Below are 16,559 nucleotides of genomic sequence, written 5' to 3' on the forward strand. Positions count from 1 at the left end.
TTGGTCGTCCAACCGTATAACGGGGTGTGGCCCTTGCGTGAAGCCCTTCAACCTCAATATATTCTTCCAGAAGGCTTCTGCGCTGGTAAAGTGACAGACCACTGAATTGTCCGAGTCTGAACGCAGCAATGTTATCCTCCATCCTCCTAGTGTCGGCCAGTGCTGTGCTCACAACACAATCACCTCTGCTATCGAGCCTCGAAACACGACAGTTGACCGCACAAACCATAACAGTATCCGAGACGACACCAAGCGGCGCGAGCGATATTGTCGATCATGGGTACCCTGGATTCGCCATGAGCCAGCACTCGTTCCACGAATATGCCGGGAACGCTTCATCACCAAACACTTTCTCAGCGAACCTCATCCAAGAAGTGGCGAGTAGAACAGGGTCTAGCGTTCACATCCGAGTAGGTGGAACATCTGGAGACTTTTCGGTATACAATGCCACCCAGACAGTGGCACTTCAGCTACCACCGGGTGCGACGCCAGGCGGGATCCCACGAGGCATGCTACTGGGCCCTGTCTGGTTTCAAGGCTTCGCCAATCTACCGGCGAAGTTCACATACATGGCACATTTTGGCAACAACGGTGTCGGCCAGAAAGACAATGCCGCGGCTGCAGCCCAGCAGGCGTTCAAGAACATTGGCTCGAATCTGGATGCCCTCGAAGTCGGCAACGAAATCGACTTCTATCCAAGCGGCAACCGACCTGGAAACTATAACATGTCAACATATCTGTCAGAGTGGAAGGACTATGCGACGGCGGTCAAGAATGCCACTGGATCAACCTTCAGCATGCAAGCAGCTGGCTACTACTCACCGCTCAACACGTACTGGTCAACGCCAAATACTTTCGGCGCCAATGGCCAAGGCAGTGCCGACGCACAAGGCTTCAATGTCGCGAGTATGGCTCTGCATCACTACATGGATGGCGGACCAGTACCCTCCAGCGCCCTCCAGTCGAACTACATGAATCACACGCGCATAGCACAGCAGCTCGACACGTTCAAGCCAGCCGTCGCGTGGCTCAAGGCCAACAAGCCAAATATCCCGCTTCACCTCGCTGAAGTCAACAGCAACACATACAGTTCAGGCAATGGTGATACCCTTGGCGTGTTTGGAAGTGCATTGTGGCTGGCGGACTACATGATCTACGGCATGACGCTGAATTTCAAGCGCATGAATGTCCAGCAATCTACGGGCTTCAGCTACACATCGTGGAGAGGCGTCGACTACTTCGGGCTTCCAGCAGCCGTGCTCCCACCATACTACGCGCATCCGTTTGTCGCCGACATTATTGGGAGCACGGGCGACATTCGGATTGTGGACTTGAAGCTCGGTCAGGACATGTTCTCCGGCTATGCCGTCTACGATGCTAGCACCAACAAGATCAAGCGAATCGTGCTGCTCAACTTGCAGACCTGGAAGACCACGAGCGGCACTACAAGGCCTTCGAAGGCGATCACACTTTCTGTCGGCAGCACTTATACTGCATCGGTCAAGATCGACAAGCTAACTGCGCCTGGAGCGGACACGGCGGATTCGAGCAAGATCTCATGGAAGGGTGCGAGCTGGACTTATGCCAGTAATGGAAAGCCTGTACAAGGAGCGAGCACGTCGATCAATGTGCGAGGGAACAAGGGCAAGATAGGCCCCATCACCGTCAGAGCCAGTGAGGCTGTGGTGGTCAACTTATGATTCTGATGGTGTTGAGCTATAGATTTCGAGATTGATGATAATGATACCCAAGACGAATGCATTTATTCACACGGCATCCTTGCATCGTCCACAAGACCTCTCTCATACACACCTAGTAAGTTATAGTAAGACTCTTGTTAATCCACTCATCCACCACCTCCCCCTTCACGAAATGCTCAAAGATGAACAAGCCAACATCCTGTCGATGAATACTGTTCCCGATCGCTGGCTTCTCATCGACACCCTGCTTGACCGCTTGCAAGCCTTTGCTCTCACCATCAAACAGCAAGCTCGGCTTGATATTGACGTACCCCTTGATCCCACAGCTGCTCAATCTCACTTCCTCGCGCAGCTTCTCTTCCAGCTTGGCCTTATCTTCATGAGGTACGTGCAGTCCCCAGCGATACAGTGGCGAGAGGGCGCAAGGTACATCCCACGGCGCACCCGGGGCCGGGATCCCGGTGGTGGAGATGTTGACGAGGAGAGGTTTCGAATGCTCTGTGTGCTGGAGATGAGGTTCCGATGCTGCGCGAAGGATAGTGCTGCCGGCACTGTTGCAGATGTTGGGCTCCGTCATGCCTAAAGGCTGCGTGAGTGACACTTGGAAGTTGGGAGTGCCGCCTATGCCGGAGATGATGACTTCCACGGGCAGGCCGGAGGCGGTATGTAGGGTGGACTTGACATTGTCGAGGTTCTTGACGTCGCCCTGGATGATGGTGAGGTTGGTGTCGATGGTGGCTTGGGGAACGCCCTTCTTCTTGAGGGAGTCGAGGAGCTTGCTCGGCGCTCGAGCGAGGGCTCTACAGGTGTAGCCAGCTTTGAGAGAGTTTGCGAGGCAGTAGCCTGCACAATCGCCGCCCGCGCCGAAGAAGGCCAGAGTCTTGGATTTCTCAGACGTGGTTGGGTTTGTGTTGTGATCGTTGTAAAGATGGACTGCTGTGAGCTAATCTTCTTGTTGAGACTCTGCTTCTATCGATGCGTGTACTCAAGGGAAACAATCGGTATCAATATATACTTGACTTACTGTGCCTCTGGCTGTCTAATGTGCACGTTGTCATATACTCAATGCTTCCCAAAATTGGGAGGATCTGGGGCTGAAGGGTGTTTCCTGTTCCGATGGAGAATGCGAGCGCATAGCACGCCTGAGATGTGCATAGCGGACGCTTCACTTGGCAACCCTAGCTGTAGCACATATGCTCCTATAAAAAGATGCTCCAAGGGTGCATTGTTCTGCCGTATGCAGGCCGAGTGTGTCTGATAAGCGGGTCACCAGACGCGAATGCGAGGAGGGCAAATCCTTCCCATCGGCTTCGCCAGAAGGCCGGACAATAGTGGCCCTGGATTCCCTGATCGATTCGCATACGTGCGATGCGAGAAATGACTTGATGGCGAGAAGGAATGACATAGCAATATCGTGAAGTAGCGGTCCACGAGCTTGGTGCCATTTTCAGTCTTCTGCCAACGTGCCTGTGTCATTCATTGACTGAGACTATTTTCCTGACCACAGCCGCGGCAGCTCTTCCCTCTCTCTACGGTGATCTAGGGAGCATGAATCCAGGCATCCTGAGTAGCATCGAAGGTGGTTGACTTCTCATGGCCAGCACGGTGTCATCCGCATCTGTATGCACTTCGATTGCGGTTCCGTATGCTGTATTCGCCAGGATCCGTGGCGTTTGAGACCAGTCTTTTCACCAAAATCGTCAGAGTAGCCGATGAAGGTTAGAGTCGGGCGTGCTCTAATCATTTCGGGTGTGGTGAGCATATTGGCCTTGTTCATAGCCACCCTCAGGTTCAGTGGTCGTTGTATGGCCACGCTTTTGTTGTCGCTTCTCAAGCTTTTCATCTTTGCGCCTCTGTTTTTGCATGTCCTTGCGTATTTTCCGCTCTTTGCCTAACGCAGGAAGGATCATGTCGAGGAGACCATTGATACAGGAGTTGATACACATGTCTCAATGTACCGATCTTGGTGGGTACGATGTTATATGGAAAATTAACGGCGAGTCTGTTCTCCTCTTCACCTGATAGATCAAGCTGATCAGCCTTTGACACAAACCGAATTAGAGGTGGTCGACTCACCGACAGTCTGTAGATGCCTGCCGCCTGGTTGTTGGTATTTTCTGTGCGAGAAGGATGGTCGAAGGCAACATTTCTGCCATACGCAAGCTGAGCCATATGCAGAACCAAGCTGGCCAGCTGTGCAGCGTGCAGATGCGAAGCCAGCTACTCTCACCGGCGTACTTGGCTTACCTCCATTTTCATCAGCGTGCATTGAGCCGCAGTGGCACATACTTGTCACACTGCTGCAGAGTGGTCGTAGGGAGCATGCATGAATATTGAGGTATTGTGACGATGGGGAGTCCTCTCTTTACATAGCAACAGCTTGCCGCGAGCAAGCAGATGCACCATAGGGTCGTGGCGTCTGTGCGACAATGTCAGCACATCGCGGCAGCCAAGGAGTATCCCCAAAACTGAAGCCTCGCGCTACATGCTGGCTGGCGGTTCAGCAAAAGCAGCAGGGCTACGGCTGGAGAGCATTTATGTGACTGGAAGCACCTCATCCATGCTGGTCTCCGCGAAGTGCTGGAGGCCATCCGCTTCCGTGTCCACGTCGTAGAGTGGTGCTTGAAGGGTGATGCTGATGATGGAGACTTGCTCCTGAGAGTCGTCGCGCCATTCTTCAATGTCTCACAGGATCAATCTGTGGTTCATCAATCGTAAGTTGACATCGGCTCCGTAGTGTCTTACGTCCTCCATCTTCAAGCTGCCTTTGATTACAACCACTTCTGATCTTTGAGATCTGTTCGGAGCGTGTTGTTAGCAGGGCAAGCTCGTTGTGATTGGCCACTTGGAGGGTGACGCTAGTAGAGGTCGAGGCACTTCAGACGTCGACCCTTCCAAGCGGAGACACTTTTGGTGAAGCCTGATCACGTTCGACGGTCCAGCGAATTGAACATCATTCGTATTGTGCCAGGACTTTCAGGAAAGCTGGAGCATATGAGCGTCCGGTCGGGGTCGCAGTGTTGATGAATGAGAAGGTGAAGGAAGCGGACAGTGGAGAAAAGAAGGGTGGAATGGCAGTATCTCAAGTGCCCAGGCCAGCAGAGATAGTTGGTCTGAGCCCTGCCATATGCTCCCGATGGTACCTGAACAAACTCTGCGCCGCTTTTTCTCCATACGCCGCTGAGAACACAAGGGTTTGTTGCAGCGCTTCGATCATACTGTACACGATCGTTGACATATCTTCGTTATGGTATACTACTGCTTTCCTAGCGAAGGCCGGGCCCAGGTTACAACGCCGCCCATCCAACGCCCGCTTGCTCGCTTATCGAAAAACATCAACTGCAGTGATCGTATCTCGTCGACCCACCTCCTACTGCACCGTCTCCGGATGCGGGAACCTCATCTTGTCGTCTGCGACCTTCCTCTTGAACAAACCCAAGTCCTTCAACAACTCATCCACGTCTGCTTGCCAGTCACCGTGCTCGTTCTCGAAATCCGAGTTGTCATCTCCCATGCCACTATCACGGTCGCCATCCTCAGATCCCTCGATACTACTTCTATCCTCATCTTCCTCGCTGAACCCTTCTGGCAACACAATCGGGTTCTTGAGTTCTCCCACCGCAAGTGCGAGATGTCGTCTCAAAGCTTCGATCTCGATCTGTAACGCCTGATTCTGCGGCCGTAACTCATCTACCTCTTGCGTGAGAGCACGAATCTTGACCTCCGACACTGCACGAGATTCTTCCATGGCACGTTGCATCTTGCTGACTTGTCGTTGGTAGTCTTCCAGCTCGGCTTGTGTACGATCTGCTTCGTCTCGCTTGCGAGTTGCGGAAGCATTGACAGACAGTTGGAGCTGCTTGATCGTCTCTTGCATCTCCATGATCTTGGCGTCCCGCTCCGCGGCAGAGACGGCGTCCTGGTTGACGTGGGCTTTGGTGCGGATGCGTTTGGCTTGGTCGGCGTATCGGAGTGTAGAGAGGGTCTCTTCGTAGTCGGTGGGTGAGATACAGGCGACCATGGCGGTCTTGCTGTTCCCACCGAGCGAGTCTTTGAGAAGCCAGGTGAGGACACTGTCTCTGTATGGAACGACTTCTGCCCGCCTCTTGGTCTGATTTTGTAGTCCGGTCACGCGAGTTGCCTTTTGCCGCTTGGGATCTGCTAGTGCTGCAATGACACGACCTAGTGTGGTGAGAGACTGATTGATGTTTCCACCTTCTCGTAACCGCTGACCCGTCGCCTCTGTTCGTCCTGCGCGTTCAGAACCAGCCAGATCCACAAGTCGCATCCTGGCTACACGCTCTATCGTGCTATCGGTGGCGAGGTCGTGCTGAATCTGTTTGAGGGTGAGGGTGAAGACGGCATGTGATCGCGAAGATGTATCGTTCATTTTGGTCATCGCAGTTGTTCGGTTCAGGTCTCCAGTCTTCATCAATCTCTCAATATCCTCGTAGCTCTTGACCGGCTCGTCTGTCAGATTTTGCACGTATACACCATCGCTCTTGCTTTCTCTGATCTTAAGGTAGGTCGGTGGGTTCGTCCGCGGTGTGAGCAAGTCCTTGACGTGCTCGTTGTAGATCTCGAAGTAGGAGACATGGACGTTGTACGTTATACTTCCGTTCTGCTCTGCTTCTATCCTCTCAAAGAGCCCCCTGCATGTTCTTGGGATGAGGCCTGGCTGGTCCAGACTGCCCATCATGGTGTACGACTTCCCGCTGCCCGTCTGTCCATAGGCGAAGATGCATGTGTGGTAGCCATCGAAGTTGTGGTCCAGGAACTCTTCTCCAAACGAAGCGTAGATATCTCGCTGGCCAGCAAAGTGTGCATCGGTCTCGTTATGCGACCAGAAGGACTTGTCGAAGGTGAATTTTTTCTCCTCGAGCACCCTTCGCGAGTCGGCCGTGACTTCTGGGGGCTGGATGGTTGTCTCTTGCGTCGCGGGGCTCATGTGTATGATGCATGGCGATTGCTTTTCCAGCTCTACACAGTCCAGTCAGCACGCGTTGTTTTAACATCATCATGGCATTCGCATGCGCACCTCTCTTGATGAACTTGCGCACTCTGACAACGACCTTGACATTGCCGCCGTCGCCGTCTGGCGGCGTGAAGGGTCGCTCCATGTCGACGGGCGTCTTGCTGCGCAGACTCGGAGCGCTCGCGGTGGATGCTCGAGCGGCCATGTTGGTGGACAAGTAGCTGGCAAATGTGGCGCAGAGTTGATCGAATTCTTCTGCTCTCCTCTCACGCAAAGCGATGAACATCGTACTTTCCTTCCATGGTTTAGATGATCGGCTGTGGTCAGGGCGCAGCCAAACGGATGTGCTCCTTGCCATGCAAGCATCCTTGAGACTTTCGCGTCGAGCTACCGAGTAAACAGTGACGTAATGCCGGCATCTCCAAGGCAACCGCCGAACATCCTTGCCGCTGCTGCAACATTCACCGACACGGAAGATCGTGAAGAACATATGATGATACATTAGTATGAGTACTCAGCATACGGCGGCGTGAGCAAGGCGAATCACTGAGCTCCGGGGCGTCAGAGTGTAGATTCTGTCTGCACTTAGGACCAGAGGTGGGTGACTAGTTCCAGCATTGACTGGCGATTGAATCGAAACACGACACTTTGATTCATCTTTCGTCTTTCCTCTTGAAAAGTACATTGATGCATTGGGTAGCGGCCCTACTGCTGCATCTGTTCTACAAGCATGTCAACAAGATTTCCACTCCACGCGCAGACTGCTGCTACCTGATCAGTCCACACCGCAGACCCATACCGTGCGCCGCCCTGAAACTCCTTTCGGTCATGTCTACCCTGCTTTTACTACAATTCATGTTTCATGAACCCCTCCATGCCATCTTCGAAAGGCGCGGTCTCTCCGGTCGTGGCGCCCTCAGCGGTCATGGATAGCTTTTCGCCAGCAGGGACGCTGATCTTCATGCCGGCAAGCTTGGTTTCTGCCTCCCGCACACGCTTACGGAACTGAAGGCGGTCCAGGAAGAGGCGTTGCCGCATACGTTCCACTTCGCGGCGTTCGGCTTGCAAAAGAGCTTCCATCTCGCTGAACTGTTGGAGTTTGAGTTCCATCTTTTGTAGTTGCAGATTGACGGCTGCGGACACCTGGTTCGATAGCTGTCGCTCGGTGTTCGAGGCGAGAGCTGCAGATCGTGCGGCAGTGAGAGAAAGTGCAGTCGTGGGGAGATCGTGAGATGTGGGTGGCGAGCGGGTGGCGAGCGATGTTGTGTCGTCCACGTCCATCCTATCGTCCTGTCCTTCAGGCTTGACTTGTTCTGCTTGCGCAGAGCCCTCCTTCTCCTTTTCTGTGTCCTTCTCAGCACCTGGTTCGGCTTCCTTGTCCAGACGCTGCTTGAGAGTCCTGCGGACTTCCTCAACGCTCTTGCCGGCGGCCTTGGCAGTGGTCGCTGGGTCTGCTATGCCTGCAAGGAAGCTCATGACAGACATGACAGGGTTGTCAAACTGGCTAAATGACAGTCGGCCGCCCGATAGATATGCCAAATCGGACGAAGCAGCGCCTGCACTGCCATTGGCCGTGGGTGTTTCCTCAAGATACTTATCCTCGATTTCGAGTTGCAAGAACTTGAGTACGCACTCCTCTCGCGTCCTCGATCCGACGTGGTCAGCAACCGACTCCCAATTGTCATCAAACATCTCCAGGCCTTCCAAGAGGAGCAGGAGCTCAGAATCTGTCCAGGACGACTCCTTGTCTCCGATGCTTTGGTATCGCTCATTCTCGAGCTTGACATAGTCTGCTGCGGTGGTCGAGCTGGGAAACCTTCCCTCCTGAAAACAGAGACTACACAGGTCGTATCGCTGTTCTTTACTCGGTTTCGGTGTCGTTGCACTTGCAGGTGGGTTCTTTGAGTTGTGATACCGCACACGTGTGCAGTCCTTCCCGCACGAATAGCAGAAGTACTGCTTGCCATCTTGCTTTAGGCTGTCCTCTAAGCTCTTCGTCGCCTCACCATTAGACTCCGCACCTTCTGCTTTGGCAGGGGTCACGTCTTTGCCCTTGTCATCGTAGATGTTTCGTCGCACTTCCAGGTTGAGGTCTGCTTTCCCAGCTATCGCTAGTCGCTCGGTGCCCGCATAAGGCTTTCCAGGTGTGATGGTGCTCCCAGCCGCCGGTTGATGTGGCTGTAGCCCTCGAGGTGTATCGGCCGTGATGCGGAAATGCCCAGTGAATGGGGGCCCTATGTTCGATGGCCTCGTGTCTGGATCGATCTGTCCCTACATTAGCTGCAATCTTGCTAAAATCTCAACCGAGCCTACCTGGTAGTTTATGAGTCCCCACTGCTCCAGGAACGCGTGCACTCTCATGATTGCGCACACGTCTCCAGCCAAGTTTCGTCTACATGCGGTCACGGTCAGGTACTCTGCTGGGTTCAGCCTGTATGTGTTGACCATGAAGTCTCGGTAGTCTTTGTACACTGCAGGTGTCTTGCTTCTGTTGCGGTTATTGAAGAACTCGGGAAGTGCTTTGCGCTCTAAGTTATGGATTTGGTGCATGTCGAACCACGCGCTGTAGGACGGCAGAATGATGGCGTGGTTTTGATCGATCAGATGCGATCGCGCGGATTGTTCTGCTGCAGTCTTGGTCACGGCCGTGGTGGGCTCGACAGCAGGAGTCCCTTCCTTGGTGTCTCCCATCTCCTCATCCTCGCCAGCTTCATCTGCATTCTCCGGCGCAGGTGCCTCAGGCGCATCGAGAGGGTTGTCTGAGACGGGCGCAGCATCTCCCTCAGTCGATTGTTGCTTGACAGCCGTTTCTTCCGTGTCCTCCACCATTGACGTGTCCTGGTCCTGCGACTCCTGCTTCGCTTCCGCTGCCTCATTTTCCTGCTGAATCAGCTCGTCCGATCCTTGGCCTGGAGCACGCGACTCCTCGTCCGCGAAGCCTGATTCCATGTTGCGCGTGTGTAGCTCGTGGCAATGCTCAAATAAGTCCCGCTGCAGCACCAGCCACGTTATATCACGAGTGCGGGTCCAATGCGCGCGCGAAAAGCCAGTCGAGGGTCGCGTAATCGCAAATATGATATTCGGCAGGGTGGTGAACGGCAGAGTCCGGTGTGGGAAACAGTATGAAGTGGTGGTGGTGGATGGGCTGCTATCAGTCGAGGAGAAGACGCGAAGCCCAGATCGCGACAGCTTTGACCACTGAGCCTGCCTGAGGCTCTCAACTCGGGCCGAGAGTTCCTCCTGAAGGACGACCGTGAGGTGTAGGGCAACTCGTGTCTTTCGGAGTCGCACCTCAAGGGATCGCTCCTGATCTTCGTGAGACCATGGCAGGCAGGAGTACTTCAACTGTCGTTGCATATGTGCATCTTGATCCTTGAGGCTGGCCCATCGATCATCTACGATAACATAGACACTGCTATCACGATACAGATACATCAATGCCCTTATGAGAGCACTATTCTCACGACGCAGTTCTCTACTGCATCGCATACTCAATGTGTTAGGGATCGTTGCCACGGTATGGACGGTAGTGGAGGTGCTCTATGTCCGCACAGCTCTTGTGCGGGAATCATCCGTTACTCCTCCAGCCCTCGGCGACGAACGTATCTTCATAGCCAGCATCCACTGGACGAACGAAGCCATTCTACGAGCGCATTGGAACAAGGCTGTGGTGGAGCTAGCGAATTCGATCGGTCCTAGCAATGTCTACGTCAGTGTGTACGAGAGTGGAAGCATGGACGATACGAAAGGAGCATTAAGAGACTTGGATAAGGACTTGGGTCTCGCCAAGATCCCGAGAACGATTGTATTGGATGCTACGACACATCAGCATGAGATTAGCAAGACTCCCTCAGAGACGGGCTGGATCAGGACACCAGGAGGCCAGCTGGAGTTGAGGAGGATACCCTACCTTGCGAGGTTGCGGAATATTGCTATGGAGCCATTGGCAAAGCTTGGAGAAAAGGGCATAAAGTTCGACAAGATCTTGTTCTTGAATGATGTGGTTTTCAATACTGAGGATGTACGGACTTTGTTGGCTACTCGAGATGGAGACTATGCTGCAGCATGTTCGCTGGACTTCAAGAACGGCCATTCGTTTTACGATACTTTTGCTTTGAGAGATTCACAAGGCCATGAACAAGTCACGCAGTCGTGGCCTTTCTTTCGATCGGCATCTTCGCGACAGGCGCTCAAAGCCAGCAAACCCGTCCCTGTGACCAGCTGTTGGAATGGCATTGTGGCTATGGATGCTGAGCCCTTTTATGCGCACGAAGCCCCTCTGAGATTTCGCGGTATCTCGGATAGCCTGGCCGAGTACCATCTGGAAGGCTCAGAATGCTGCTTGATACACGCCGATAATCCTATGTCTCGGTCGAAAGGTGTCTGGCTAAACCCGAATGTGCGCGTTGGATACACGGTTAACGCTTACAACAACGTGCACGCATCCAGAGGGTCGCCGTGGATCTCTGCATTCTCGGTCGCTTTTGGTTCCTGGTCGAACCGCGTTCTCCGCTGGACAACGACGCCGTGGTTCAAAGAGCGCACAGTGAGGGCCCGTGTACGAGAATGGGGTCGGAAGTCGTCGCGCAATGTGGGAAGTGGCGAAGATGTTTGCCTTATCAACGAACAACAAATCCTGATATCCAATGGTTGGAAGCATGTGTAGGGACGACTCTGTGCGTGCATAAACTGTTCAAGATGGCAGGGTTCCGGGTCAGCCGAGCCTGCGGTAGTGATCGTGCACTGCCTTGATGGGACGTACGGCTGCATGCGCGAAAAGCTCAAGAGCATAGAGATAAGCACGCAGGGCAAGATACTGTAGCACAACCATGGCCGGCTTTCTGGGGCACCCACTCCCTGTCGAGCGATGACCTGGCCCGTTCGCCGTCCGGTTCTCAACTCATCCGCTGCCAAGGGAGCCCCCGACGGCGTGTATATCACAATTCCTGCGCAGGATGTTGAATAAGGAAGGTTACCTTTTCGGGACCTTGTCATGAAATTGTATGTCTTCATGTAGGCAATGCAAGCAGACCCTAGCACGACCTCGTGCGCTGCTATGTGTAAAGGGGGCCCTCATTTCCAAGTATAAAGACTCTGCGGCGTGGCTCGGGAAACGTCCGCGGATACCTACCGACTCTCAATCACAACTAAGGTTTGATACCTGGAGGTCCAGCTTCGAGCCCAAATATGAATACCGGCATACTCTCGAATGGCCTCTGGGGATTCTTGGCCGACTGATCAGAGATGGATGCCTCCTAGGCCGTCGGGTTTAGTGCGTCCATCAATCATACCATGGAAGAGGCCTGACCGAACTGCAAGGCGGCCGGCATGTTGATGTTGTTCTTCTGGCAAGGGACGAACGGAACCCCCCAATCAAATCCACCATGTCTGTGTGTCTGTGTGTGCACGTTCCACTCCCAATCGTTGTGCTCTATGCAAATCAATACACAGTTTGCTAGAGAATGCCGTTCTCATGACAGGTCGGTCGATCCTCTTACTAAGCACTTCGATAGCCGTGCTTTGCCGTTGATGGAATAATTACTCTCTCAGCTGTATTGCCCTGTCCACCTACACGGCTGACATCGCCGTCTCGAATGACATGTGTTATGCCCACTACGCCACAATCCGGGACGATGATGAACAACAAACGACGACGAGATACAAAGGTACGTGTCTGAAGGGTACCGGACATCGAGCAGTGGAGAATGTGAGAGACATACGCTGTACGAGACGCTTCACTGCCCACGTGCTTCACATGCTTCTCGAGCATGGCTAACATTTCGCCATGTAGGCCTACAGATCGACTTGTGCCAATTGTAGATCCCGAAAAGTGAAGTGTAAGTGAGTGTAGTATATATAGTTCATGAGGCTCCTCTCGACAGCGAGCTAACATAACCAAGGCGATGGAGAACAACCGCATTGCAGAATCTGTCAGGCCTACGGCGAACGATGCCACTATGACAGGCCACCGCCAATGTCGCAAGTGTTGGCAATGGCACACAAGATCGAGGAGCTGGAATGTTTACTCGCTGTTAAGAGCCGAATAGAGTCATCACATAACACAAGCGCAAGTACACCACAATATGTACCCTCGATCGAAGGAGCCCGGACCAGTATTCCCATGGACCATGAAGCGAACGCTAATCTGCGAGATGTGATGCGGGCCGCCTCGACGAGCGAATCTCGCGATAGTCCGCACTACCCTTCAACATCAGCAATTGAGCCTGCTATATCTGGCGACGGACTGATGTCAACAGCCAATTCTACCCCATCTGCCGATACACCCAAGATGGACGGGGACAGAACTGCTTTCTGGAAAGAAGCAGCCATCGATAATTGCGCGTCTCTCTTACAGCTGCCGGCCGAGATTGTCCGCCAGCTACTCAGCACACTCTGGGACTGACAATATCCTGGCTACATGTTCGTCTCTCGGCCAGCTTTCTTGCGAGATACCGCTGTGGGAGGACCGTTGAGCTCTCATCTTCTGCAGGCCGTCCTCTGTCTTGATTCGACCCGCTTCGTCGAGCACGCGTGGAGTGAAGATCTGCTCGCTCGAGTGCATCTCTTCCTTGGTCAAGAATTGCATAGAGAACCGTTCGTATCCACTGTGCAAGCGCTACTATCTCTGAGCGGTGGCGAGATAGGCAAAGGCAGAATGTCGCAATCATGGCTGTACTCAGGCATGGCTTTCAGAATGGCCGTCGATATGGGCATTTTCGTCCGACCAAGATCGGCGACAGGGAACAGTCTACAGCAAGCAGTTTGAAGATCAGCTGGCGTGGTCCTGCTATGCTTGGGACAAGGCCATGGGTCTGTATCTTGGGAGGACTCCCGTGTTACCGGACGCGCCAAACTTCAATCCACCGATGCTGGACGAAGCAGCGGAAGACCGCCCCTGGGCGCCTTGCTTTCGCGGCGAGGACGATGGTCCGTGGCCGCCAATGCTTTCGCACAGTATGTCTGCTTTCGTCAATTCAACTAAACTCCATGTCATCGTCAACGATCTCTTTTCCACAGTATATTCCCGGAAAGTACCCGCCGATCCATTGCCATACGTGCAGCAGACGAGGCAGAAGCTGGAGGCTTGGAGAGCGGCTTCTGCTAGCCACCTGATCATGCTTCCGGGAGCTTCCCACTGTCCACCAGTGCATATCGTGTTGCAGAACCTCCTCTACTACGCAGCGACAATTCTGCTACATCGCCCGTTTCGTAACAGCGCCGCTTGCCGCACTGCTTGCAGAGAAGCCGCTGACGAGATACAGCGCATTACGTGCTTGTATGAGAAGAATATGGGGTTGTCTCACGTCCTCTACCTGATGGCATACGCTACGTACATTGCAGCTACTGTCACTTTGCTGATGGTGCATGATGGAGTAGAGGGTGCCCGAGCCAAAGTCGACTTCTTCCTCCACGAAATGCATGCGTGCAGATCGAGCTGTCCAGCAATTCAAAAGAGCATCGATATCATCGTGAAAGGCCCAGAGCCTCGACCAGTACGGACAGCCACCGGGATGAATACACCCGCAGTGGACGTGCCCAGGGCCGACCAGCACCCGTTGCCAGCTTTTCCGTTCGAGCAGCAGCACCAGCACATGCAGCCACTATGGACTGGGGGCGATGGTGGCATGGGTGCGCTACCTTCTGGTGGACTCGATCCGTTTGCGTTGGAATGGTCCCAGCTGCCTATTGACGCTTTTGAGAACTTCCTGTGAAGTTGAGATCAGATCTTGTTACTCATGCGTCCGGAAGGCCGAACGTTGAGCGAAGCAAAGTGTAGCAAGAATCTCTTTGATCGGTGCAAGGCACCGCCTCAGAAGGCAAGCCATTGTCAGCACGCCTGATGTTCATCGGCCACTGCCCAGCATACATCCAGGAAAGCCGCGGCAGCACGGCAGCATGCTTCTCGGTCTCCTCAAGAATGAAGTTGCGATGACAGAGTTCCCAGAGCTCTTCTGAGGTTATGATTTAGCTAACATGTGCACGGACGGTCCAGAGTGGCCAGCGATACATACCTTGCGGTAGGGAGTCATAGTCATCAGCACCTACTTTGGCGACTTGTCTGTGGGGATCGCCGTACTTTCTGTGGGCCGTTCCATCACTCCCACGCCTGGCTTCCTCGTCAGCTTCAGCCTTTCGTCGCTCCACAGCTTCGAACCAACACATGCTGGAATCTAGGGCTGGCCGCTCGCGCTCTCGTCCCTCTGCGCTGAGAAAGGGTAGCCTATCTACGTAGTAGCTTTCGACCTGAGAATAATCCTTGAACTGGTACGAATCACGACTCAAGGCCAGCTTCCTCAATTGCTGAAGTGTCCGAAGACAGGTCCGCAGAGCGTCGTGATCAACAAGCCATTGGCATCGCCACCCAGCAAATTCGCCAGCCTCCAGACATAATTGCCGCAGCGTGGTCATGGTCCCGATGGCCGCCAACGACTCGATAGGGATCTTGACCACTTGTGGTGGGATGGTCTGGTTGATCTGATTCACCCTGTTGTTGACAGGCTCCCAAGAGAGTGACAAAGATGTCAGACTATTGAATGCTCCAGAGGATAGCAGCGGCACAACATACTGTTCTAGCTCCTTGTGTGCAGAACGTTCGATGTAAAGTTTTTGTATCTGTTTGTGCTTGGTGAGGAAGCTGGTCGTGGCGTCAACATTATCTCCATCAACTTTGGACCACACCAGGGTTTCCAGGCGCTCACATGGCTGACAACCTTCCATGACGGCCATGTGCTTGGATATCTGTGCAGTATTACACTCGCCAAGCTCGAGCTCTGTCAGAGAAGCAGTGAGAACTGCGGGAAGGGTCACTGATGCAATGCGTGCATTCCACGACTTTCGATAGGTTCGCAGGCGAGGAAAGCTCAAGACCTCCCTCGACATGAAAGTTGGTAGTCCAGAGGATCCAAGGTACAGGTAATCGAGACTAGGTGCGCAAAGTCGAAGCACAGAGTCCACAAAGTCTGCCAACTCATACGGATCGACATCTTCATCGCCGCTGTCGACACTACGCCGGAAGGGCGTACACACGTTGAGGTGTAGTGACCGGAGTGGCCACAGCGGACCCGTCAATACGAGGGGGGTAAGTACCGGCACTCGTGACAACTTCAAATGCTGGAGAGAGGTGACTCTAAGCATCGAGAAGAACCCTTGGTTGACCTCGTGCCTATCATGCCAAGCGAGGCTCTCTATATTTGGCAGGGCTGTGGCTATGGCTACGAGAAGCCGATCTCGATAGGCAGTATAGCCGTTTTTCGCTTGAGTCTGCAAAGCTTTGCGTTCTTCTCGGCTTATTGATCTGGCGGACTCGCCGAAGATTGACTGATAGAGTTCGTTATGGTAAGCTGCTACCCAAACTGGGCTGGAAGCAACGGTCACACGTCTGACACAGGTCGAGATAGGTGGCTTCCTGGCAACGTTACTGTCGATCTGAGATGTGGAGCGCCCTGCGTGCCTCCGCTCCGTGACCTCTTTCAGAAGGTGCTCGAGCAGACTGCGACAGTTGTCACCATAATCGAAGCGTATCGAGCAGAATTGTCTCGTGCGAGCGAGCTGTCTACACTCTGTGTTGACCAGCGCCAGATTGGCCAAGGCGGCGTGATCGTCGGCGAGAAGCTCCACAATATCGGCAAGTAATTCAGTCGGGAGCTGTAGCAGGCGGCTGGTAGAGTCGCGGTTCCTTTGCATCGTCCGATCAAGCAACAGAACGCCTCTCTGTCCGGGAGACTTCCCGAAGTCGTCTCTCTCGTTGCCACTCAAAGGACTCATCATAAGGTCCGAAACGTCGCCGTCCATGTTTGTGATTTGTTACTGTGTCTTGACTTGGAGAGGCGAGGCGAGAAGAAGGAGAGATGTCAGTGATGATGATGATGCTGCTGCAAGACTAG

At 53.6% G+C, this 16,559-nt stretch overlaps 7 protein-coding genes across 7 annotated transcripts; 3 read left to right on the top strand and 4 right to left on the bottom strand.

Moving 5' to 3' along the window:
* Positions 1-128: 128 nt before the first annotated feature.
* Positions 129-1,700, top strand: CLAFUR5_02887 (Beta-glucuronidase; the record flags this gene model as incomplete). The annotated part of the gene is made up of 1 exon (XM_047902035.1): positions 129-1,700. The coding sequence occupies one exon, from the start codon at positions 129-131 to the stop codon at positions 1,698-1,700; it is 1,572 nt and encodes a 523-aa protein (XP_047758832.1).
* Positions 1,701-1,812: 112 nt separating this feature from the next.
* CLAFUR5_02888 (Reductase pytE) lies at positions 1,813-2,758 on the bottom strand (the record flags this gene model as incomplete). The annotated part of the gene is made up of 2 exons (XM_047902036.1): positions 1,813-2,633; positions 2,725-2,758. The coding sequence occupies 2 exons, from the start codon at positions 2,756-2,758 to the stop codon at positions 1,813-1,815; spliced, it is 855 nt and encodes a 284-aa protein (XP_047758833.1).
* A 2,312-nt stretch (positions 2,759-5,070) lies between these two features.
* On the bottom strand, positions 5,071-6,961 carry CLAFUR5_02889 (Kinesin-like protein; the record flags this gene model as incomplete). The annotated part of the gene is made up of 2 exons (XM_047902037.1): positions 5,071-6,680; positions 6,739-6,961. The coding sequence occupies 2 exons, from the start codon at positions 6,959-6,961 to the stop codon at positions 5,071-5,073; spliced, it is 1,833 nt and encodes a 610-aa protein (XP_047758834.1).
* Positions 6,962-7,521: 560 nt separating this feature from the next.
* CLAFUR5_02890 (Chromatin structure-remodeling complex protein RSC8) lies at positions 7,522-9,624 on the bottom strand (the record flags this gene model as incomplete). The annotated part of the gene is made up of 2 exons (XM_047902038.1): positions 7,522-8,940; positions 8,989-9,624. 2 exons carry the CDS (start codon positions 9,622-9,624, stop codon positions 7,522-7,524), a joined length of 2,055 nt encoding a protein of 684 aa, XP_047757991.1.
* Positions 9,625-10,120: 496 nt separating this feature from the next.
* Positions 10,121-11,341, top strand: CLAFUR5_02891 (uncharacterized protein; the record flags this gene model as incomplete). The annotated part of the gene is made up of 1 exon (XM_047902039.1): positions 10,121-11,341. The coding sequence occupies one exon, from the start codon at positions 10,121-10,123 to the stop codon at positions 11,339-11,341; it is 1,221 nt and encodes a 406-aa protein (XP_047757990.1).
* A 2,140-nt stretch (positions 11,342-13,481) lies between these two features.
* CLAFUR5_02892 (uncharacterized protein) lies at positions 13,482-14,387 on the top strand (the record flags this gene model as incomplete). The annotated part of the gene is made up of 1 exon (XM_047902040.1): positions 13,482-14,387. The coding sequence occupies one exon, from the start codon at positions 13,482-13,484 to the stop codon at positions 14,385-14,387; it is 906 nt and encodes a 301-aa protein (XP_047757989.1).
* Positions 14,388-14,409: 22 nt separating this feature from the next.
* On the bottom strand, positions 14,410-16,467 carry CLAFUR5_02893 (uncharacterized protein; the record flags this gene model as incomplete). The annotated part of the gene is made up of 2 exons (XM_047902041.1): positions 14,410-14,627; positions 14,688-16,467. The coding sequence occupies 2 exons, from the start codon at positions 16,465-16,467 to the stop codon at positions 14,410-14,412; spliced, it is 1,998 nt and encodes a 665-aa protein (XP_047757988.1).
* Positions 16,468-16,559: the final 92 nt, after the last annotated feature.

This window comes from Fulvia fulva, chromosome 2 (assembly GCF_020509005.1).
Source record: "Fulvia fulva chromosome 2, complete sequence".
NCBI classification, from domain to species: domain Eukaryota; kingdom Fungi; phylum Ascomycota; class Dothideomycetes; order Mycosphaerellales; family Mycosphaerellaceae; genus Fulvia; species Fulvia fulva.